Raw genomic sequence first — 23,992 nt, 5'->3', positions numbered from 1 at the left:
ATTGTTCTGTCATTCTGAGCCATACTATCCTTAGTGAAAGGCTCTCTCCCTTTCAAAATCCTAAAAGGGCTATAGTCAGTTTGGGGGGTGTTATCCTTAATGCCCATATTGTTCTAAATAGTTCCTTCCTCCAATCCTTACCAGCAATTATAGAAGCTTGTATGCTTCCCATCACCACTCTGTTGAAACATTCTACGACACCATTTCCAGTAGGGTGATAAACTGGTGTTTTCTTCCCAACAATTCCATTCCTATTAATGAAGCTGTCAAATTTCTCAGAACTAAACTGAGGACTATTGCCACTCAGAATGGACTTAGGCATCCTTTCCCTCAGAAATGTCTTCCCCAAGAAATCAACCAAGGTGTTGCTGTCAGCTGTGGCCACTACTTCCCCTTTCGGCCACCTAGAAGTTATCAATAACTGCAATCACATGCTTACACTCCCCTTTACCATCTAATACGGGACCTAACAAATTGATTCTTAGATCTTCTCAAGGACGATTAGGAATCTCTCTTTTTCCCAACGATGGTCTCAACAATAATTGTGTCTCATCAGAATTGGCACATACCTGACACATTCTAACCGCCTCCTCAATCTCTTTGTCTATGCCAGGCCACCAGTATAATGACTTCACTCTTTTCTTTAACTTCACAATACCCAGATGTCCTCCATGGTGTATGTCTAGATTCCTTGTTCTCAACCCAACCGGAACTACCACTCTGTCTCCCCTAAGGATGTAGTTGGTATAACCAACAGATAATTCTTCTTGGATTCCCCAGAAACCTCCATACTATTTTTGTAATTCCTTTTTACTTGGCCACCCTTTGACAATGAAATTCTTCACCTCCTTCAAAATATTGTCCTTGTCACAGTCTTCTTCCAATTCTTCCTTAGAAATGGCAGTGTCATTGTCCAAAATACTGGCTACACTTTAATCTTTATAAAAATAAAAACCCTTGGAATTAACCAAGTGAGGGAAATACAGGCTACGGGAATTTCAGGGTGAGCTGGCCTCCAAACCTATCAAATGCACACACAATAGAAGCTAGCCTGAAATATTGGTCATTGACATAATGTAACCATATCCATATAAAGCACTATGGGCCTCATGTAGGTAAATAAATTTTACCGGTTCTTAAATACCGAGCCGTACCGAATCGGTAAATTAGAATCGGTAAGTTATATGTAGGTAAAAATTCGGTAACAGTTACCGATTCGGTAACATTCGGTAAATACGAATCGGAATTCACCGATTCGGTAAATACCGAGGTGATAATTACCGATTCGGAAAATACCGAGGTGGTATCTACCGAATCCGAAAATACCGAGGTGGTATCTACCGAATCGGAAAATACCGAATCGGTATGTACGGATTCGGTAAATAACATCACATGACTTGACGAAACAGCTAATCCTGTGCAACGACAGCCCACCCAACCAGGAACTGCCCACACCCAGGCAGGTGTACACAATTAGCCGAAGTGGCCACACCCAGGCAGGTGTACATAATTAGCCGACCCTGGAGAGGCTTGGAGTGCAGAGGAGAGGCAGGGAGCAGTTGCATGTGCGAGCGGGAAACGAACAGCATGTCCAGCCAGAGAACACAGAAAGACGGAGGGGAAAGGAGGAGGAAGCTCAAATTCAGCCCCAAGGAACTCCAGGTGCTGGTGGAGGAGGTGGTGAAGCAGCACCAGAAGCTGTTTGGGAGGCAATCCCTGCAAGTGCCTGAGGCCGAAAAGCGCAACATATGGCTGGCCATCCAGGCGCAGGTCAATGCTGTGGGAGTGACCCACAGGGACATTGAGGTCCTCAAAAAGCGCTGGTATGACCTGAGGATTGTGACCAAGAGGAAGATGGGCGACATCCAGAAGGAGGCCAGCCAGACCGGAGGTGGAACCAACAGGGCACCTGCCCTCACCGAACTGGAGGAGCTGGTGGCGGCCACAATCGAGCAAGAGAGCGTCGTGGGTCTTGGGGACGCCGACAGCTCTGCCAGAGCCGCAACACACCAAGGTAAGACGAAAGCACAGCAATGTAGCCTCCCCTACCCCTATCCCACATTCCCCATTGTGAAACGAGAATCACACTGCAGTCCACACGTGTCAGTGCAGACAGGCATTGCATTCCGGGAGATGTAGTCAGGGCAACACTAACCATGACGTAAATGTCACAGGGCAACAAGGCATGTCACGCACTCGAGGCACAAGGAGACAGAGGACAGATTGGAATGTGAAATGATTTATTGTGACGCTTGCAATGCAGCCCTTCGGGGACACTGAGCCAATGTTGTTTTTCTGTCCACAGATGTGACATCATGCAGTACAGGGCATGCTGCAGGGGAGACGGCACACCGGCCACAAAAATCACCTCTAGCCAGCACGAGTTCAGACCAGGGAGCAGGCCCACTTGCAGCCGCACCACCAACACAGCCAGCCTCGCCGCACACAGAGCCAGCATCACCTCACCGAGAGCCAGCATCACCTCACCGAGAGCCAGCATCACCACAACCACAGCCAGCATCGCCACTCATGTTCGAATCACCGGCCACATCTCCGCTTGCAGGTGTGAGAATGAGGAGGCGTCCAGCAGCCAGGCTACGAGCCTTCGACACCTCGTCAGACGACAGCATGGGCCCAGAAGACCGCACCGGGCCCCAGGAAGGGAGCCATCCCACTGTGCCCCACACCTCACAGGCAGCACAGACGGGAGCAAGAGGGCGCCGCAGGTCGCGTGTCCAGAGTCCACCAGCACCCACTGACGGCCATGGTGTCTTCTTGGGGCTCGAGGGCCAAATGTTGAAGCAACAGCGCCTGCAATCAAAGGCAGTTATGTCAGTCCAGAGGCACATGCGGGTGATGAAGACAAGCTTAGTCAACATGGACACAAACATTGGCGGCATGGCTGCGGGCATTCGGGACATGTCCCAGTCAATCCAGCAGTTGTGCAGCAAATTAGATGCTGACATCGAAGCACGGCGCCGGGAACGCCAGAGAAGGGACACTACCAGCAGGGCACTCAACCGTCTGGCAACTGCGACTTCCCTACTTTGCCGGCGCTCTGTGACGATGCAGGAGGGCCTAACACAGTGCTGCAGCGACCTGTCTCGGGGGATGGTGCAGGTGACAAGTGCACTAGGGGTGCTATTGACTAGTCAGGCGTCGACAACTGCTGCAGGGGATGCTGCGGAGAGCATCGACACCAGCAGCAGCATCACACCCCCCGTCCCGAAGCACGCAGGAGCAGCAGGCGGCTTGGGGTTGGCTCTAGTGAGGATGCACAGGCCGTGCAATCCACCACTGCAGCGCGTATGCGCAAACATTGATGTGGCCCTGCTTAGCCACTTCCCATTGGGTGACGTAACCCTGGACATACTCCTTGTATAGATGGTATATTGCCAGATTGGCCTGTTCATGTGTTCATGGCGTGGTGCCACATTAAACTACGTCATGACTTCTCACAACTCGCTGTGTCCCCTCACTTACTCAGAAATAGTTGCATGTGATCTCTGCCCGTCTCTCTCTCCCATCGATTGCAGTTGGCACTCTAGCTGCGCTGCCCTCTGGCTGGCCTGACTCATCCTCGTTGTCCTCAAAATATGTTAGTTCCACATCTGTACCTTTTTTCGTGGCAAGGTTGTGCAGCATTGCACAAGTGGCAATAATCTTGCAGCAGGTGATGGGTTTGTACTGGCGTGCGCCTCCGCTCTTGTGGAGGCAGCGGAACCTGCTCTTCAGTAGTCCAAACGTGCGCTCCACCACATTGCGTGTTGTTTTGTGGGCCACGTTGTATCGTCTCTCACTCTGGGTTGCTGGGTGTAGGTAGGGAGTGAGGATGAATGAACGGCATGCATATGCACTGTCGCCTGGATGAGTAAAAGGGAACCATCAGTTACATGCCTCTATACACTCTGATTTGCAGGTTTCAAGGGGCGTCACTGTTACTTACCCAGCAGGTATCCCTCTCCGAATTCTCCGGCACTCAGTCGTGTGTAGATCCCACTATTCTGGAAGATGTAAGAGTCGTGGGTGCTCCCAGGAAACTTTGCAACAATATCTGTGATGATGTTCCCTGCATCACAGATCACCTGCACATTGATGGAGTGGGTGGACTTCCTGTTCCTGTAGATGTGCTCTGTATCAGCTGGTGGACAGATTGGGATGTGTGTACCATCAATACAGCCGATGACATGGGGGAACTGTGCCATGTGATAAAAGTCTGTTTTTGTTTTCTGCAGTGCAGCCTGTGTGTTTGGGAAGCTTATGTAGTGGTGCATTCTCTGCATCATGGCATCCAGGAACTTCCTGAAGAAACGGGACAGGCAACTCTGGGATACACCACCCACCGCAGCTATCACCACCTGATAACTGCCGGATGCCAGTAGATGTAGGCTGCAGAGCACCTGCACATGTGGTGGTATGGCGTGCGCCCTTCTTGTTGGCTGGTCCAGGAGTGGGTGCAGGTCCCTTATCAGGTCCATGATGGTTTCGGGGTGTAGCCTGTACCTCTCATGTATCTCTGCATCAGTCAGCTGGAGTAGTGTGATGCGCTGTCTGTAGATTTGTTCCTCCCGTCGCCACACCCTCAGTCCTGCTGCCTGTAGACGTAGGCGCCTTGCAATGACGTACATGGCGGCCATGTTGTCCACGCTGTTGCATTTTGGGATTGCTTATGTGCATTGTTGATGGTTACCACCTGCTTTCAATCCGTGTTAATTACCGACTCTTATTTACCGATTTTCCTGGATTTCTTAATTACCGACTGCTCCTACATGTCATTTTAAATTTTTACCACTTCATATTTACCACTTCATATTTACCGATTCGTTAATTATGTATTCGGTAAATATGAATCGGTATTTTGGAATTCGGTAACTATGAATCGGTATTTACCGCCTCATATTTACCGGAAAGTGGTTTTTGGACTCCTACATCTCACTTGTCTGGATACCGGTTGGTAACGGCATATTTACCGAAAATCGGCCGTTACCGACCGGTATTTCGCTACCTACATGAGGCCCTATATCAGTAAAGTGCTGGACAGCCCAAAAAATGTTAAGGACTGTCCTCACACACCACCAGGTGTCATGCTTCATCATTGTCAGTCCTCACTCTCTAAAAACTAAGTTTGGAGACAGGGAGGCACTTCTGATAATCTAAGTGGGGGCCTGTGAATAAGTGATTTTTAAAAACCAATGTATTACCCCAAAATTACAGCGAATACTGCCAATGATAAAGCATGACACCTGGAGGTGTGTGAGGACAGTCCTTGAGATATCCAGCACTTTACTGACTTAGTGCTTTCTATGGATATGGTTACATTATGTCAATGGCCAATTGTTCAGAATAGCTTCTATTGTGTGTGCATAGATTGTAATCTTACCTTTCCGCCTCCACTTCACCACCCCCAGGTAATGGTGATCTACTCAAATAATCCGCCACCTGATTCCTTTTACCTGGTAAGTATACTACATCATACATACAAACGTTTATGGTCTGTACGCAATGTACAATTTGCTCCAAAAAACACACTGTCTGAACTGGCCAGACAGTGGCCAACATCTCTTTTTCAATCTCAGAAAAATGTTCTCCTCCAGGGGATAAGGATCTTGCGGCAAAAGCCACTGTGGACTCAATATCTTTCCTTTGGGTTAACAAAGCTCCTAGTCCCTTCCGACTAGCATCTGTGGCTATTATGCTCTGAGCTCTAGAATCTCACTCTTGTAAGGGTAACTATGTACACAATTCAATTTTGATCCTGTCAAAGTCTTTATGTAAGTTCTTATTCCAAAAAAACTCTTGCCTTACTTTTAACATCTGCCTAAGAGCGTGAGCTTCATTGCGAAATTCTCCACACATTTTAAGTAAAATTCTGCCACCCCCAAGAAGGATCTCAGCTCTTCTTTTGACTCAGGTGCAGGGGAACAACTAATTGCCTTAATCAGTTCCTTCTTAGGCGAGATACTGTCTCCTCCCACTTCATGTCCAAAACACGTGTCAGATTTCATGGCAAATCTGCATTTCTTAAATTCAGCTGATAACATTTTTTTCCATCAATTTACTCAGGACTAGCTTCAATTTATCATCATGTTTCAATTTATCTCGACCCATCACCAGGACATCATCGTGAAAGTATGTCACCCCTTTCATGCCTTTGAAAATTATGTGCATCAACCTCTGGAATACCACAGCAGCTGAAACAAGACCAAAAGGCATGCAAACGAATCTGTAGCAACTTAACGGGGTGACAAACGCTGTCAAATCTCTACTGGATGGGTGAAGTTGAACCTGGTGACAGGCCGAGGTCAAATCAATGGTGGAGAACCACTTTACCAGCTGTGCCAACAATTCATTGATTCTGGGCAGGGGAAATATATCGACCACAATATTCCTATATAAATCTCTCAAATCAATACATACAAGGAGACGACAATCAGATTTCCGTGCTACAACAAGTGGCGCCAACCATTTCGCACTCTTGACAGGTTCAATTATGCCTTTTGTTCTCAAATTAATCCAACAAAGCCATCACTCTTTCTCTGACTCCTTAGGGAATACTCCTGACCTTCTGACACACTGGTACTGCCCCCTCGTTAAGTACTATTTTATGGACAAACCAGTTCATTCATCTCACCGTTCCTGAGAAGACACTCCGAATTTTTTTCTTAACTTCCATCACTATGGACAGATAATGATCACTCAGTAACATTATCTGGTCCCTTCTGCTGGGATTCAGGATAATACTTAATGCCCCTTGATCTATCCATCCCAACACCGATGGACCCTTCTCAGCCACGTATAACTTCCCTTTTGCAAAACTGTCCTTAAACCTGAGTTATTCCTCAACAAATCCAACCATTGGAATCTCCTCCTCAGTAAATGTATCAGGGTGGATATCCATTGGTTCCAACCTTTTATTCAATACATTTGTAAATATGTCTTCCCACACTGATCGTCGAATTATGGTGTATGTGGACCCTGAATCAGGAACAATTTGTATCTGCACACTGTGAGAAGTTGGTCTGGTATATGCTGTCCACTAGTGATAGTGGGCACCTCGCACCAGCCTAAACAACCCCTTAGAGATGATAGGTTAAAGACAACCTTATTTGAAAGCTATCCTAGTGGTAGCTATGGAGAGCAGCCATCAGGCTAAGTCTTGGAGGAATGTAAAGCAGCTTGTTTTACCAGTCTATAATCTCTTGAATGACCAAATGAAAGGAGAACCACACCAGGTATATATAAAATATATGTATTTATTACTAAATACACCCTGCTAGTCAATTCAATTCAATTCAATAAAGACTTTATTTCGGTTTTGATTCAAACCATAAAAGTATACATATAAACATCACATACAAATACTATAAAATACCATGATTCATGACCAAACAAATCTCACAAAGACCGTATGTTAGTTCATAGTCAGTAAAGTGCAAATAGCGCAAAGCATAAAAAAGACCATATAGATTCCTAGGGTAAGTGAGGCAGTCAAACAATACAGAAAACCGCCTCATTGATCCATGCAGGTTCTCAGTTTAACAGAGAGTTTTAAAAATTCAATTATATGGAGAACACTGTCACTGTGCAAAAGTTGTAAGTACATTAATGCAGGTCTGATCTGATTAAAATTAAGTTTCTTTAAAAGAGCAATCAGGTAGCGTTTGCGAGGGTATTCATAGAATTTACATAAAAAAGTAAAATGCAGCATGTCCTGTGGAGACTTTCCGTCGCAGCCACAGGGAGATGCAGCCTTGTTAAAAATATCTTTTTTTGGTCTAAATAACAGATGATGAAAGATATTTAACCTAAACCTTGACAGCAGGAACTTCTCATGGGAACTAAATGAGCCCATCAAATAAGGCTCCATTGTCTCACAAGTTTTTAACATGACATATTTCCTAACGCTGGGTTTCAAAAGCTCCTCTTCCTCACGTTGAACCTTTCTCCCCATATGAAAGGCCCGCTTAATTACCTCCACATCCCACTTTACGATCTCGCTTGGATTTTCAAATAGCTCCCGGTGGTCAAGTCGGGTGAAACAAGATTTCAAATATTTTAACCAGGGGGAGCGCATTGCCTTGTCAAGAGACAAGACATCTTTCAAGATCATATGGGTTAATGGAATATCCTGGTTCAACCAGAGTTTTGCCCAGCAAGTCAAAGGGCGCAGGGAAAAAATATCACATAAATATTGCGCCCCCAATTCTTTGTGTACCCTGCTAGTCTCTTTATGAGGCTAGAGGTCAAAGCACATATGTTACAATTAAAATATCACAGTAAATTAGCACAATATACGATAGGCCCTAGGGGCGAACCAAACCATATATTAAGAAAGTGGTATAAGAACCACGACTTGACTAGACACAAGGCCTAGAGCCTGTAGAATCGCTGGGACCCCAAGGAACCACCCAAGGTAGTGACACAGGGGACCCACGGGGGACGTGTGCAGTGTGAGAACACAGCCGCGAGCTCCGTTAGCTTCAATAGGGAAAGTCGCAGTTGGAATTTTAAAGGTTAAGGACACTTAGAGGTGGACTAGGAACAAACCCTTTTGGACTTAGAGGGTTCTAGGGCCAACACCCACGGGAGCACCAGAGTACTTGTGTTACCTCACCCAGAGAAGCCGGGTGCATAGGTGTCAAACTGTGTTGGACGTCTTCGTTGATTTTAATGGCAAGATGCTGAAAAGTGCTGCTGCCGGGAAGAGGAGAAGTGTCCGAAGAGATCCAAGCCTGGATAGAAGATGTGAAGAACTTGAAAGCAGAGGGGACAGAGTCTGGGTCACTATCTAGTGACCAGGGGCACGATAGACGAATGCCCATAGATGTCGGATGCTTCAGGTGCGAAGAGGGGAAGCTTGACTCTTCAGCCACGAGGACCAGGAGGCGTCGGCGATGACCAGGAGCTGGATTAGAGCTGTCCCACGAAGGATGTTGAGTGCTGCAGCGTCGGTGCCCAGATTGGACACAACAAGCCTTGACAACAGCAACCCACGCCGGAAGAGAAAAGATGCCTCGGTGCGGACCAGCTAGGTCCTGGGGACTCCCCAAGCGATGGAGAGTCAGGGCACGTCTGGAGCACCCAGGGAAGCCCAATTAAAACTAGAGTTGCCTTCACAGGGACCCACCAGTTCAACGGACCAGGGATCGCGAAGGGACCGCGAGAGAAAACACAAAGGGCCAGCTCACTGAACACTTGTGGAGTGTAGGCGGGCAATCTTCGGTGCAAATGCTGCTCAGGGTCAGGGCTACAAGTAACCCAAAGCTCAGCTGCAGAGGTCGCCTCAAAGCTGATGCTTCAGCAAATCGTCGCGATGTCCAGGGGTTCGGAACCCACCTCCGGTGTTACAAAATTCTTCGGAGTCCTCAGGAGCTTCGGAGATGCAAACCGGACTGTTGCGTCTTTGGTGCCTGCCAAGCAGGGGAGTAACTCCTTTACTCCAAGGGAGATTCTTCAGTCATCTAGCGTTGTGTAGATCGACGAAGTTCCAGGATTCAGTTTCAGAGTTTCGTCCAGGGATATCTAACCTTATCGATGCTCAGGACAGCTCCCGGCCGTCATGAGTCACGGTAGTCGTGTGCTCATGACGGCCGGGAGCTGTCCAACCGTTGCCGCTCCACCCACGCACGGCTAATTCCCCGCCTGTGCGGGCGAATTAATTAGTGGGCGGAGTTCAGACGGCTCCCGGCTGTCATGAGCACACGCCCACCGTGATTTATGATGGCCGGGAGCCGTCCTGGGTACCTGAGCGCCACGCTCAGCCCTGCCCCGCCTCGCATCGCGACAGAATTTGCCGCCCGTGGAAGGGGCTAAAGTTCTGTAGTCAGGGGTTCCTTCTTTATACCCAAGGAAGGGGTTGGACTAACTCAGAGGACCCACCTATGGGAGGGTTTGGAAAGAGGGGTGGCTACACCCATTTCCTTTGTCCAGTTTCGTGCCAGGGCAGGAGCTGGTAGCCCCTGCAACCGGTTTGAGCTGGACTATGCACAGGGACACCAAATGTGTCCCCAGTGCAGACTTAAAAGCACTCTTGGAGTGCACCCACACAGCCCCAATCCACTAAAGCCTGTCTGGGAGGTGATAACACCTCTCTGTGACAGGAAACCTATTGCCCAGGCCTCCCCTGCCAGAGTTTTGGTCAGCAGCAGGAGGCCAGACTTGTGTCTGTGGCTGGCAGAATCCATTTTGTGATGCCAGGGCTCTGTTAGCTGGTACTGGGTATACTGGTGCTGTCATGTCTCTCCCTCTAGATTCCAATGTGTTTGACACCAAACACGACATGTTTCCGTGCAGCCATCCCAAAGTTAGCATTTACCGCAAGATTATAATGCACTCAAGAGTATATGGTCAGGCTGCATCACAGACAGCCCCGGAGAATAGATTCCGAAGGCTGCAGAGGGGCTCTGCTCATGCATGGACACCCTCTCTCATAAAACCAAGCACCCTTCCTTCAGGATTGAGAAGGCCTGCCATAGGGGTGACTGGTTTATAGGTGCAGTGATAGGGTGAGATATAGTGAACCTATATCTCAGTAAGGGGTGCATGCACCACCTCACTCAGGCTGCTGTAGCAGTCCTGTGGTGTCATTTTGGAAGGCTTCCCAGTGGTGGCATAATACATGATGCAGCCCCTGGTAGACCTCTGGGGTACCTATGCCCTGAGTACATAGTATACCACATACTAGGGACTTATAAGGGTACCCCAGAATCCAATCTGGAGTGTACCTAAAGTACTGGGAATCATTTTAAGGGAGAAAGCAGATAGGCTGGGGTCCTGAATAGCAGCATCCCAGCCAAACTAAGTTGAAAACCAGCAAAACACCAGGAAAAAAGTGGGGGCAACCATGTAGTCAGATTCCACCTTCCTTCACACACCCACTATCATTATGCCACACAGGGTTTTTTTTTTTACTCGCACATACTCCTAAGACAACATCACTCCCACATTCCACTTCATCTATGCGCAATACCCCTTCATCACTCAACGAGTCTGTGTCCCCATTATTTTCCTCCTCCTTGTCTCCAATGCATTTCACATGTTTCTTTTCAACCTTGTTCAACTTCCTCCAGCATACTTTGGTGAAATGGTCCATTAGTCCACAAAAGACGCACTTCGACTTCAAAGCAGGACAACATTTATCTCTAGCTATTTGTCCCTTGTTCCCACATCTAAAACAGACAAGACGTTTATCACCCAGCTCCACTTTCCCATTATTTGTACTTTTCCATTTCCTATCTCTGTAATTCGGTTTCTCACCCTTCTTATTATCCCCTTTAGAGTAGGTGTTGACCTTACTTACTACATAACCTTCATTTTTTAAGGCTGCATCTTCTAGACATTTCAGCTTGCTTTATTATAGCTATAACTTCATTTAGAGGAGCCTCCCCACACACCCACAGTTTCTCTTGAATACTAGTGTTGTTAGAATGCATAACCAGTTGATCTCTTATGAAATAGTTATGTAGAGGCCCAAAGTTACATGAAATTGCTAATTTCTTTAGTGCAGAAATGTAATCTTCCATGCACTCCGTACTAGCTTGCTTCCTTTGGAAGAAGGAGCACCTGTCTATGGCTACACAAACAATGGGGTGATAGTGGGCATCTACGTTCTCCAATGCTTCCAAGAACACCTTTGCATTTTAACTTGTTCTTGTCTTCTTTTCCATTTGATTATAAACTCTTAGACCCTCTGGTCCCAAACTGTGTAAAAGCAACTTTCATTTCCTGGATGGCATACATTTATCCTCATTCTCCTCGTCTAAGGCTGAGATGTAATTTTAAAAAAATCATCTTTTCACTCAGGCCACTTTAAAACAGTTTTACAAGGATAGGCAAGGAAGTGAACTGTTGGGGTGAATCCACAATTTTGTGAGCTCATTTTAACTGTGAGCACAGGTTTACTTAAAATTTTGATAATTGGCAACACACTATAAACCTATACTTCTTTTGTTGTCAAAACCACTTGCAGGGTACTAGTAAGTATAACAATATTAATATCTAGATATAACGATAATAATAGTACCACACTGGTGCTGTAAATTTGCTTGCCAGAATCAGTACTTTAAAATGTATGGTGTGCACATCACCGCATGCACCGGAACCAACCTTAACCAATGGTGGACATCATCAAGGTCATCTGGTGCGCGCATCACCAAAATGCGTGTTGTACTCCACTGACACACTCCTTATACACACTAAACTGACAGCAAATTCCTTACATGTAGGTGTGCGCATCACAGAAATGCGGGCTGAATCCCACTGACTCGCTCCTTACATCCGGGTGTGCGCATCACTAAATCAAGCTGGGAATCTTCCTGCAGCCAGAAATTTTTTCCAAAATGGCACACGTAACGTGCTTTGCGTGATGAAGTACTCGCATTTGCAGGGAAAGAAGGACTTCTCAGGTTGCCAATCACCAAGACGCAAAGACGTAGGCAGTCTTCATCAGGTCACCTTGGCAAAGCTACACACTGTGACGTACCACAAGGCACGGAATGAGGGCAATCATCTGCTGTCGCACAAACTTTGCTAGAGCCTACCTCGACTCTTGCACAGGCTCAACTGTCCTTTCCCTCAAATTTCCAGATCCACTGCAAATTCACAGTACAGCTCACTGCTGCATCAGTGACATGACTCCACAGCTTTCCTCTTCCCTCTGCTTGTTCACCAGTAGTGAACCACACCACTGAAAGTATAAGCCCGCCAACCTGGCCCTCCACACGTGATCTGTTCTCCATTCCTGTCGTTGCCACTTTCTAAGGAACTTTCCATGCAGGTAAGTGGAAGAAGGTAAGTATTTTATTGGAGAACAAGCAGGTACGTGCAGCCACAAGCTGTACCCCCTTCAACTGCCAATCTCCCACCTAACATTCTGGAACTTGTGGAATCCGTTACCAGGGAACCAGTAGCCAGGATACCACAGATATCTTCGGTGACATGGCACATAGAAACCACACATTGGTAGTAATGAACCAACAGGAAACAAATAACCAGGAGGGATCCACCAGTGATAAACATACTCTCAACCAGATGAATTGCTAAGGAAACCACAAAAAAGCCTGAGCCAGGCAATATCCATTCAAACTAACAGACCAAAGGGTGGATGGTATTCAATGGCAATGAATACTTCCCTTGTTTGTGAAGAAAGTGGTAATTCCTGTGTTGGAAGTGGATAATATGCTGGCAGAATTTCTGCTTCCACAGGCATAACATTGCATAGGCATCAGAAGATTTATTGCTTCATAAGAAAATAGATTTTCTGTAACCACTCAACACTGAACCAGCCAGTGAGGCCCTCAGTACAGATATTCTCTTAATTCTCTAATTCTGATGGAGACGGTAGCAGCAGCTACTGACCCAATCAGAATTATGTGATCTGCTGGAACACCCCAGATCTTTTTACTTTCAACTGGAGAATATAGCTACTAAAAACAGAGAAAGTCTCTGGGGGAATGTACATGAAAGAAAATGAGGCATTACCAGGGGAATCGACCCAGAACTACCTATCCCCCCAGTAATTCTTAATTTCAAAGAGGATCCTCTTGTGGCAGATCCCAGTTGTAGTGGCCTGGATTCTCCTACCCCCAGAGTTACCAATTCCCACAGTATCGGTAGCTCTGAGGGTGAGGAAGGTTCGAGTCATTTTCTGGCCACTTGCAATGATGGCCTAATTCTTGGGACAAAAAGCTAAAATAAACAGGCAAACTAAGTGAGGAACCCAAGCCACCAGTGAACTATGCAAGACAAATGCAGGAAGTATGAGTTTAAAAAAATATTTATTTAGTTTTTCATATGCATTATCAAAACTAATTTTTAAATCACCAAAGCGTAAAAAGTCAGCATCAACTTCATATCAATGACACTCACAGTTGTTCCATTTCCTTGGGTTCCGCAGATTTTTAAAGTATATGCAGTAAGTGGTACAGTCAAAACCATGCAACCTTACATATATCTAATATACACAGAGAACGTATGTATTCAACAAAAGTCTTTTGAGCCACTAGAAGGGAGTCTGGCAAGCACACTGTGTAGAGATTGAGTTACACCTGCCAACCGTCTACATGTCTTTTAGAATAATTGCTTATTCCATGCTGGCTATACCTTGACATCTCAAACACTACTTTAGGCAGGAGGTAGCTCTTGCTTAGAATTCCCTGTACTTGCATTAAATACATATTACCTAAGCATTTGCTAACCGTGCATCCCCTTATGTTCAACTGGCTGCCCAGGCTGAAGCATAGGAGGAAGAGCATTGACTGAGATTTGTCAATGTATTGATTCCGTGCATGGGCCATCACCTATGAGCGTCCCACTGGTGCAGGAGGGTACACACTATAGCAACTCTGCTGGAACCCTATCGGTTCACATAAAGAGACAAAATCTCAACACATTAATCAACTTTAAGGTGTAACCCACTTCAGAAGGAGTTTATAATCTGTAATTAAAGATACATCCTTCATTGTACGTTACTTCTGACTTCCTCCTACTGTCAAGCTGACCGTACATGAAGAATTATTCAATGGGCACGTAAGTTAAAAATGATTTTGGTCTTAACCGTAAATGTGTGACTTTATTCAAGGATGAGGTTGGGCAACTAAACTACAGGACCTTCGGCTAAACACCTTCAGGAAGACCCCCCTCCACCCCCTTCAGCGCCTTGAGACCCTCATAGGTGAGTAGCGTGCTTACAATTTCCTGATTGATTGATTCATTGACAGGCAGACAGCTCATGAGCGTCTGCGGCAGCCCTTCATCTTGGACCACAAGCAAGGTACTATTACCCCAAAATACATGGGAATAGCCCATGACATAATAAGAAATACGTCATGCTGACAAAGGGACACAATGGGAAATGCATTCAATAAAAAGAAAAATAAGGCTGTTGCGGAACACAATTTGTTTCCTATTTCTGACTTAATGGCAGAATAATTCTAGGCCTTTGTAGCTGTAACAGTATTCCCATGTAACCTCTTGCTAAGGAAAGAAACATGGCAACTTTTATTCAACAACTATGTGATGTGCTCTTTTGAGTGGTAGGTTCACTGTTAGCAATACTAAACCGGAGCACTCTATTTCTTCCACGTGAGTCAAAACCTTAGGCATTTATTGATTTTCTCATAGCTTAAAATCGAAACCTGAAAACAATTGAGATAGGTTTGTCATTTCTAAAAATTTCTTTAGGTGTGCATGACCCATGAGATGATGTAATTTTCTATTTTTGTAGTTTTCCTGAACACTGACCATCGGACCAATGCGGTGCTGTTATTATGCCTGTAAATCCTTTCATCCTTGTGCTCCTGGATGTATCTACAGCTTTTGACACTGTTTCCCATCACAGATTGCTCCAAAGGCTGTTGGAGATTGAAATCCATGGGGCAGCCCTGAAATGGTTCAGTGATTTCTTAAATAATAGAACTTAGACCATATCTCTGGCCAGCTATAAATCACGTACCATGAGGACTGACATCAGAATTCCACAGGTCATCAGATCCTTTGGTTTCGAACTGCTGTCCTATGAGGATGACACGCAGTTAGTCATCTCCTTTGACGAAGATACGGCCAAAGTAAAAGAACGATTTCTAACTGGGATGAGTGCGATCGTTACCTGGATTAGCAAAAACTATCTTCAGTTCAACACAGACAAAACTGAAATCAAGCTCTATGGGAAAGCCCAACAACTTTGGCCTCCAGACTGGTGGCCTCTGGAACTAGGTTCTGCCCCTCCCCCTCCACGGAAACAGGACCAAGCCTTGACCATTAAAGAGCAGGTCCTTGCCACGGTGGGCGCCAGTTACCATATTACGTGCCTTTTGCAGAAAGCCCTTCCTCTCCTTCTGCTCTCATATAGGATGTCCCTGGTACAAGCACTCATAATGAGCAGATTGGATTATGGCAACGCGCTACTCGCCTCTGCCAATGAGACGTGATGAGCCAAATTTCAAGTGGTCCAGAATATGGCTGCCTGTCTCATACACCACCTCCAATCTGGCTCACCTTCCATTTGTTTACTTAGAACTCTACACTGGCCGCCTGTCAAGGGAAGAACTATTTTCAAAATCTGCTGTCATACCTATAAGGCAATATTGGGCAAAGCCCTAAGATGCCTATTTTTAAAGCTAAAACTCTACTGTCCAGTCAGATGATTCAGATCTAATGACAAAGCTCTGCTCACTGTCCTGTGTATCAGAAAAGCCTGAACGAGAGGTCGGTCCTTTTCCTACTTAGCCCACCTGTACTGGAACAAGTTACCTCACCACGGGGCATATTATCAAGGACGGCGTTAAAAATTATCGCTTGTGAATTCCAATAGAAGCCCATGTTCTGGTGTGAACATGGGCTTCTATTGGAATTCTCCAGGGCATATTATCAAGCCCATTATCGCTGCTTTAGCGGCAGTTTTCTGCCGCTAAACCGGTGATAATTTTAACGCCATCCTTGATAATATGCCCCCACATGTGCATATGCTCTGACCACCTGAAATTCAGAAAACAACTCGACAGAATTGTTTTTCACAATAAAATATGCAACAAATGGGGCACATACAGGGATTCATGAGAGCTGCGTCCTGGGATTAGGTCGGAGAGGGCGGGTTTGTGTAATGATAAACGTCATTAAGGCCATAGGAACTTCCAACTATGCCCATTAATCCAGGTATTGTCTACTAAAGTGCGCAACTGCTGTTAAGCTGGCCTCCATGTCCGAAGGCGCTATATTGTTATCAGTAATAATATGTTTGGAATGTACTGAGCAACTGTTTAATAAAAAGATTTATTTTGAAAAAAAGACAGAATTGTTTTGAGTTGGTGCTTTCCTGCCTGCAATCTTTCCAAGCACCGAGATACCCCTCCAGGGGTGATTTGTGTGCTATATAAGCTACAGTAACATAGCATACCAAATTCAAATTGTAGTCTCTAAATGTTGCATGAGAGGGCTCTACATAGAACTCTGAAATGTGTGAACAATCATACACAATACATCACCAGCACATCAATCCAATGTCTAAATATAAAATATCTACAATACCTGTTCAAAACAAAATCAGATCCACATGGAAGAGGAAATAAAAGTGGTACACATGACATGTACAATATAATCAGCAATACAGCACTACAAATGCGCTACAAGTGCATGCTTAGCTTAGTAAATAAGTGCCAACATCCAAGCACCAAGAAGAGACCAGGAACTTGCAAGGGCAGGAAGGGAAGTGACAGTTCAACATTAACTATTTTATTTGGCTCATTATTTTAAAGAAGGTGATGAGCTGAGGTAGGGATGGAAGCTTGTCAGACTGTTGTCAGACTGTTGGTGCACATCCAGAGAAGGACATATTCAAGGTGCAGTTTTGGTAATGACTAGGTTTTAAAATTAGAGAAGGCTAGAGCTGCGAAGTTGGCACAAACCTCCAGAGATCTTCAGCTTCTTAGCCAGGTAGTGGGAGTGGTTAGAATATACAACTTTGTGCATGTAGCATGCAGATTTGAAGGTAAATCTGCTATCTGTTTGGAGCCAATTTAAGGTTTACATTAGAGGAGTAATAAGATCAGAGTGGTCTATCCCCCGAATAAGATGAGGACGAGGAACTGACAGGTCATTTACTGATCATGGCGCAAATTCTCTAATCTTACTACACTTGATGTTTGTATATGACGCTATCCCAAGCAGATCTCATGGTGGCTTGCCTATCGTAGACAAGGGGGAGAGGGATTAGAATGAGGTTGAGAGATAACTGGCCATTCCCTAGACATATACAAATCATTGTTTTTAGATAGAGACCAGCATGTTAAGCTGGAATCCTTTATTTTTGATTTCACCAAAGTAGCTTACCTCAGAGTTTCCGTTGCTCCTCCTTCACTTTACTTTTTTCAGACTACCAATTGTGATGTTGCAAAGTGAGCCTTACCATTCATTTCCTCCAATAAGGCACTCACACTTCTGAGTCTTTTGCACTCTTTTTCGAAAGTAGTAGAGCTTGTATCTACTGGAGGTGTGGATGTAGCAGGCCTGAGCCAGTCTCCAAAATGTAGGCTTTTCTTACTTAGGCCCCAGAAGGATACTTGGGTATCTTATCTGCACAGCCTAACCACTGGCACACTTTGATAATTTCTTCACCTTTGCTAAATAAGGGATAAAACTGGGCGTTCTCATTTGAAGCCTTTAATTGCTTAGCTTAATCTGCTTCTGTCAATTGAGACCTATCTCCCCTTTTATCCTCCTATGGCTTCACTCTGTTGGCCTACACTAGTGTGCTACATGTGGATACAGCAAAGTATCAAATTGAGAAATTACAGACATTTTAAAATTCATCCACTAGACAGATCATAGTAGTGGAGAAATGTCAACATACTAATGGTGGCTAACAGCCCGGCATTGGCCGCCCATAAGACAGATCATTAAATAGAAATGTTAACAACCACCAACATCAGAGCCATTCACCACCTGTCCAACCAGGTGCACTGGAACCCTTTGTGTGCACAGATGATTATCCACTTGGTTTTATTTCTATTTTCATATCAGCTGTCAATAATATAGGTGGGTCATGCTTTCTAGTCCCGGAGATACAGCCTCAGAGTGTTCCTTAATTTTCAGAACACATCTTGATGCTTTGTTATAGGAGTAACAGACCATGGGGTATTTTTGGAGTATTGAGGAAGTAGACTGAACACTGTGGGGCCACATCTATTTTTTTTAAACGTAACTGTGTGTCACTCGCCCATGGTTGAATCACAATCAGTTTTTCCCCACCCCGGAGGCCTCGATTTATGTTTCAAAACTATTCATTGGTGTGAGTTCTTATCCAACACTGTTTCTTACTTTTGCATATAGAGATACACTGTGCTCCTAACCATGCACTTTTTTAGTACTGTAAGCACGTCACCCATAGAATTTCCGCAAAGATTATCACTGTTCATCTAAAATAGTTAATACATTATTGGAGTTCTTTATTATTCCTATTTAAAATGTCATTACTTTGATTAGTTTTGTGTTACTGACACACAACTACTGCCAATCTCTCTTATGAAATGTAGGGACAGCCTTGCTGTCATTATTTATTCCATGGAATAGATGACATATTAAATGTAGTTTTGACCTAGAAATTGTTCTCATCGCAGATTTCCTTTAAAAAATGTGGATCAACGAGGCAGTGCTCAAGACCTTTTTTATCCCAAGAACGGCCAAGTCATGATATGGAGGATGCAAACAACGTACCTCAAAGATCAGAGTATATTGGGCGATCATCTACCTTATCAAGAGTTACTGTTCACAGAAAGAATAACAGTCAGAAACAATGTCAATCCTCAAGAAGGAGTTAGTATTTTGGATGCCTTACTCCCTTATTGAGGAATATACTCCACATTGTAGAGTGTAAAATTACTTTTAAAAAAACCTTGTGCTTAAATCGTATCTGCGTCAACAGTAATCCATGAGACCAGAGTGCTGCTAAAAGTTCTGAATCTCTGCACCAGCTAAAACATCAAAAAAGCACTTCCATTTGAGATATTCCTTTTTTACCGTGTTCTACTTGCCTGCAAATTTGTTGGCTTGATTGAGCAACTCGATGCAGGCATGCATGTCTGCAAACGCACGGATTCCTAGGCAGTTGGTGGCATGCAGCTGGGATTCCAAGAAGTCACAGCAGGTCTTCTTCACATCCTGTAACTGCAGCAGGCCAGCTGCTGGCAGAAGTACCTGAAACAAAGATGTATACAAATGTTAAACCTGCAGGTACTTCTGGACATACAAATTGGCTTTTTTAAAGAGTTGGAATTAAATATGCACATTTGTTCGACATGACTCAAAGCTCAAGTCTCCAATCAGCCATTTGTGTTATAGGGGTGAAGGACAGCATTACTCTGCTGCTTGATACCAGACAAATTCATCAATACAAATAGACAAATGTCCCATTATTGTATAGGTCTTCCATTAGAAGCCTTTGGCATGAATAACCAGATCAGAATATTCTCACTCAACCTACTCCCGCCTCTTCCAGGTCTCCGAGCAGAGAGCGGGATGTAAAACCACCAGCGCACAGTGGCTGTGCCAGCCGCCTTCTCTGTGAGCGCAAGTTTCTGCCCATGCTGAGAGGGGAATGCAGCCATGCAGACAAGGGCTCTCACGGAGCTTCTATGAGCTCAGTGCTGGCTCTCTGCTCTCAATGTGAGAGCAGGGAGCTTGGCTTTTGAGATGGGAGGATGTGGGTTTGCACAAAGTATGGTAGGGGTCGGTGCCTGGAGGCCAGGTAAACTTTTCCAGTGTGGACGGGGGACAGGGGGGTTGCAGAGGTGCATATGGTGGTTTGGGAAGTCAGGCATTGTTTTGGATACAATTTCTGTGAAAGGAACGGGGTGACGGTCTATGAAGGGGGTGGTGTTGGCTGGTGGAAGGAGGCCCAATTTTTTTTTTATATTCGGAGGTGAGCAGAGCGGGGTTTTTTCAGGGGTTCGTAGCGGTGGGTGGCAGGAGGCCATGTATTTTATTTGGAAGGGGACGAGGGTGTATAATGAGGGGGTGAGTGTAAGTGGCAGGATACCAGTTTTTTATGCATTTGTTCTGCAAACGTATAAGTCGGAATAGGGGTGGATGATTTGTGGGTCGGGGCATATACAACATAAAATGATAAATGGGTAAAATTGCATTACAGGGATGTTTTTCACCTCAGAGGTCTGAGCGACATCATTGACAACTCAAGCTTTGCTCACTTTGTCTATTTAGGATCCTCAGTGAAAAACATTCTTATAATTCAAAGATAACCATCTATCATTATATAGAAATATGTATATATATATGTATATTTATTTCAATAGCTTAACACTTCTCAAATGCCACACTCTCCCAAAAAACAGCCAGTGAATCTGCAACAAACAGCCTCTTTGTCCTAACACTCCTTTCCGCCTGCACTTAGGATTATGCGTTACAGAAAGGTTCTAAATAAGAACCATTGCCAAAGATGAAGTTGTGATTTAGGCTGGAAAAGATCTATAGTAAATAACAGCCTCACTTTATATGGTAACAATTAAATGCATAGGCATTAGCACATTTGACGCAGACATATATTTCCATGCTATTAGTTCCTTCTGCGCAGTGCTTAATTTGAGCCGGTGGCTAACCTTTCAGGACCAGCACTTATTTTTCCTCAACAGCCTTTGATCAAGAAAGAAAAAAAGACGAAAGGGGAAGAGAAAGATGGAAAATGTGACAGAGGGTGAAAGCAGGGATGAAAAAGAACCTGGAAGAGTGAAATAAGGGGAAGGAGTGTCTGATGGAGGGTTAAAGACACAAGAGGTGGAATCCAGACTGTGCAGTCTTCGCATTCAGCACCCCAACCTTTGATAGCGTCGGTCGTGGGCTTTTGATCAACATTTGCAAATTAAGCTCTGCCTCTGCCTCATTTCAGTCAATCAGACATGAGAATGCCTCTTTGACCCAACATAATTTTGTCCAGGATAGATTTAGGTGGCTGGGTCCTTGATATGGTGAATTAATTTATGTTATGTTTGTTTTACCAGTAAGAGAAAGAAAAACGGCTTTAAAATGGCAGCATTTTGTTTCTTTATTTGCGAAAATAATTTTGTGTAAAAGCATCAACCAGTACTGTTTGTATAGTATTTTTTTTTTATGCAATCTTTTTTTTAAAAATGTTGTTCTTTACAACATATTGTAAATGACAATGCCTTTTATTTATGTTTTTAAAACCAAAACATAAATAAAAGCCATTGTCATTTAAAATGACAATAGCTCAAACTTGCGTAAATGCGAGACCTATTGCATTGCAGATGCTTGTTTAAAGACATGTGAAGTACTCGGGTGCGGCTGTGTGTGTGGCCGGGACTGTCTCAGCCCAGGCTGATTCACACGGCAGGGGTGTAGGAGCTGAAGCCCAGTGTGTTTAAAAGTGCCTGAAAGCACGGGGCGGGGCGAGAGGTGGCTTGTTCTAGCAGTGGAACCGATGACAAAGTGAAAAATCTAAATGATTTTGGAAGTGGTGAGGTAGGCAACACTTGTGTAGCGCACCGCTACGCAAGATTATTTTTGCGCTATAGTTAGAAGAGTTTGGGATCAGGGGCAGGGACGAGTTCAAGAATAAAAGTGGGCTCAATATTAAGAGTGAGTTGTTCACTGATCACTTTTCAGTCAGGAATTAGGAGTGTGTTCAGTGGTCGGGTCGCACCTAATACTCGTCGGCGCGAGATCACTGGCCGACCTGTTTCCTGTTTCTCACAAGAAGCCAGGAAGAGGAGAGGCGGTGGCGGCGGCCGGGAGGTAAGAGATTTTTTTTTTCACCAGATTCCCCTCTGCCCCTACCACCCTACCAGCCCCACTGCTGCTTCCAGGTAGCAGCCGCGACTAGAGCAGGGAACTACCCAGCCCCTGGTGGGAAGTCTAGTCATATGCTTAGCAACATCTCTACCTAGCGTATTAGTAAATCCTAGCAGGCAGATATAGTTTAAACAGTAATAGCACCCCTTTTTTAGTTTTAATGCACATCACAACAAAACATGGTTCTTACTGGTGCAAAGACAAAGGCATTGTTATTTTTAAATCAACGCAGCCGGAAGATATAGTTTAAAAATGAAGGATGACAAAAAAAAAAAAGAAAAAACAGTATAAAGAGTTGAAAGAGAAACCATTGCCAAATTAGAGTGTTCGCCCACCAGTCCTGGCACTGAAGTTCACTTCTTAGGCGTAATCAGCCAGATGTCATCACTCACGGTGCATGAGACAGTGGGTGAAGTGGGCTGACACACTGCTCCATGCTGTGTGATGGGTAGACCAAAACATCGTGTGAATGACATTGATGGTAAGGGCTGACCCAAAACCTGTAATAAGTTAGCGGCGCAGTGTTAAACCCGGCGTGGGACAGATATGTCGCACCCACGCGGCCAGACCAGGCGTGGTCTGGGCGTGATTAATAAACGGGGGTGTGGTCGCACGAGGCCAGTCGCCACCCAACAGAGACATGTGTGGAAGTGTATTTTATGAGTTCCAGTCATGTGCATTTAGGTTTTAGCTGACGGTGGATCCACGCTCCTGCACTGCCACCGCGAGCCGGCGATACACCCCTTACATTGCGCACGCCATCCGCGCATTGGAGAGGGGCGGGAGCGCTGTCCGCGTTCCCCAACCTACGCAGATCCTGTTAGCAGCGGGGGAGGTGCCCGCATGAGAAACGACACACGCAGTAAGGCGACTGAGGCTGGTAAGAGCGCGGCCCCCCGCAAAGGACAGAAGCCTGCCCCAGCCTGTGCAAGACACGCTACAAAGCCCCAGGCAGCCACCTGTGGGCCAGACACACGCCCGCACACGTGGGGAACCATCCACAGACACCATTACCCCTATAAAGAAGACCTGCCCAACAGCAGCTAAAACTGGGAGCCCCCAGAGCAAAGTAAGGCCCCCCACAGCGTGGTGCAGCAAAGGGCACAGTGGTCTTGGAGGAAAACGGGGGACCCTGCTCCACACCAGGCCTGAGACACTCGCCCTGGCGAGGCTGAGAAGGAGGCACACACCTACACCGTGGCCTTGTACCCCAGCAGCAAGGACAAGGACGTCACACCAGGAGAAGGGAGTACGAAACGAAAGGCACGAATAGACCAGCAGTACCCTAGGGAGCCAAGATGGGGGACCCTGATCCCGACGCTAACCAGCCACCTGCCCGCATGATCACACAACATGCCCCCACAGGGGTGTTACCTCCGTTCAGTAAGGGAGCCGACCGACTACCGCATCCCCTCGATGGAAGACGTGGTTGGGGCGGTTGGAAAACTACTTTGTGGCAACGAGAGAGACGGACGGGGCTGTGAAACGGTCACTGTTACTCCATTACGCAGGAGAAGAAGTATACCTCCTGAATACAGGTGCACCCACCGACTATGATGCCTCTGTGACGGCGCTCAATGCACTCTTCGACCCGCAGCTGAACCCGGATTTCAAGAGATTCAAGCTACGCCAGGGCCGGCAAAGGGAAGGAGACTCAATCAATGCGTTCTGTGCATGA

At 45.5% G+C, this 23,992-nt stretch overlaps 1 protein-coding gene across 1 annotated transcript in view; it reads right to left on the bottom strand.

Annotated features, from left to right (window-relative positions):
* The window catches only part of KLHL2 (kelch like family member 2), a 506,272-nt gene that overhangs the window by 207,068 nt on the left and 275,212 nt on the right, over positions 1-23,992 (bottom strand). The window contains exon 5 of the mRNA XM_085641784.1: positions 19,524-19,686. Within this exon, the coding sequence (XP_085497910.1) occupies positions 19,524-19,686 (163 nt within the window). The remainder of the gene's footprint in view (positions 1-19,523; positions 19,687-23,992) is intronic.

The sequence above is a fragment of the Triturus cristatus genome, chromosome 2_2, assembly GCF_964204655.1.
Source record: "Triturus cristatus chromosome 2_2, aTriCri1.1, whole genome shotgun sequence".
Classification (NCBI taxonomy): Eukaryota; Metazoa; Chordata; class Amphibia; order Caudata; family Salamandridae; genus Triturus; species Triturus cristatus.
Note: the sequence above shows the minus strand (reverse complement) of the source record. Positions and strands in the feature narration are given on the sequence as shown.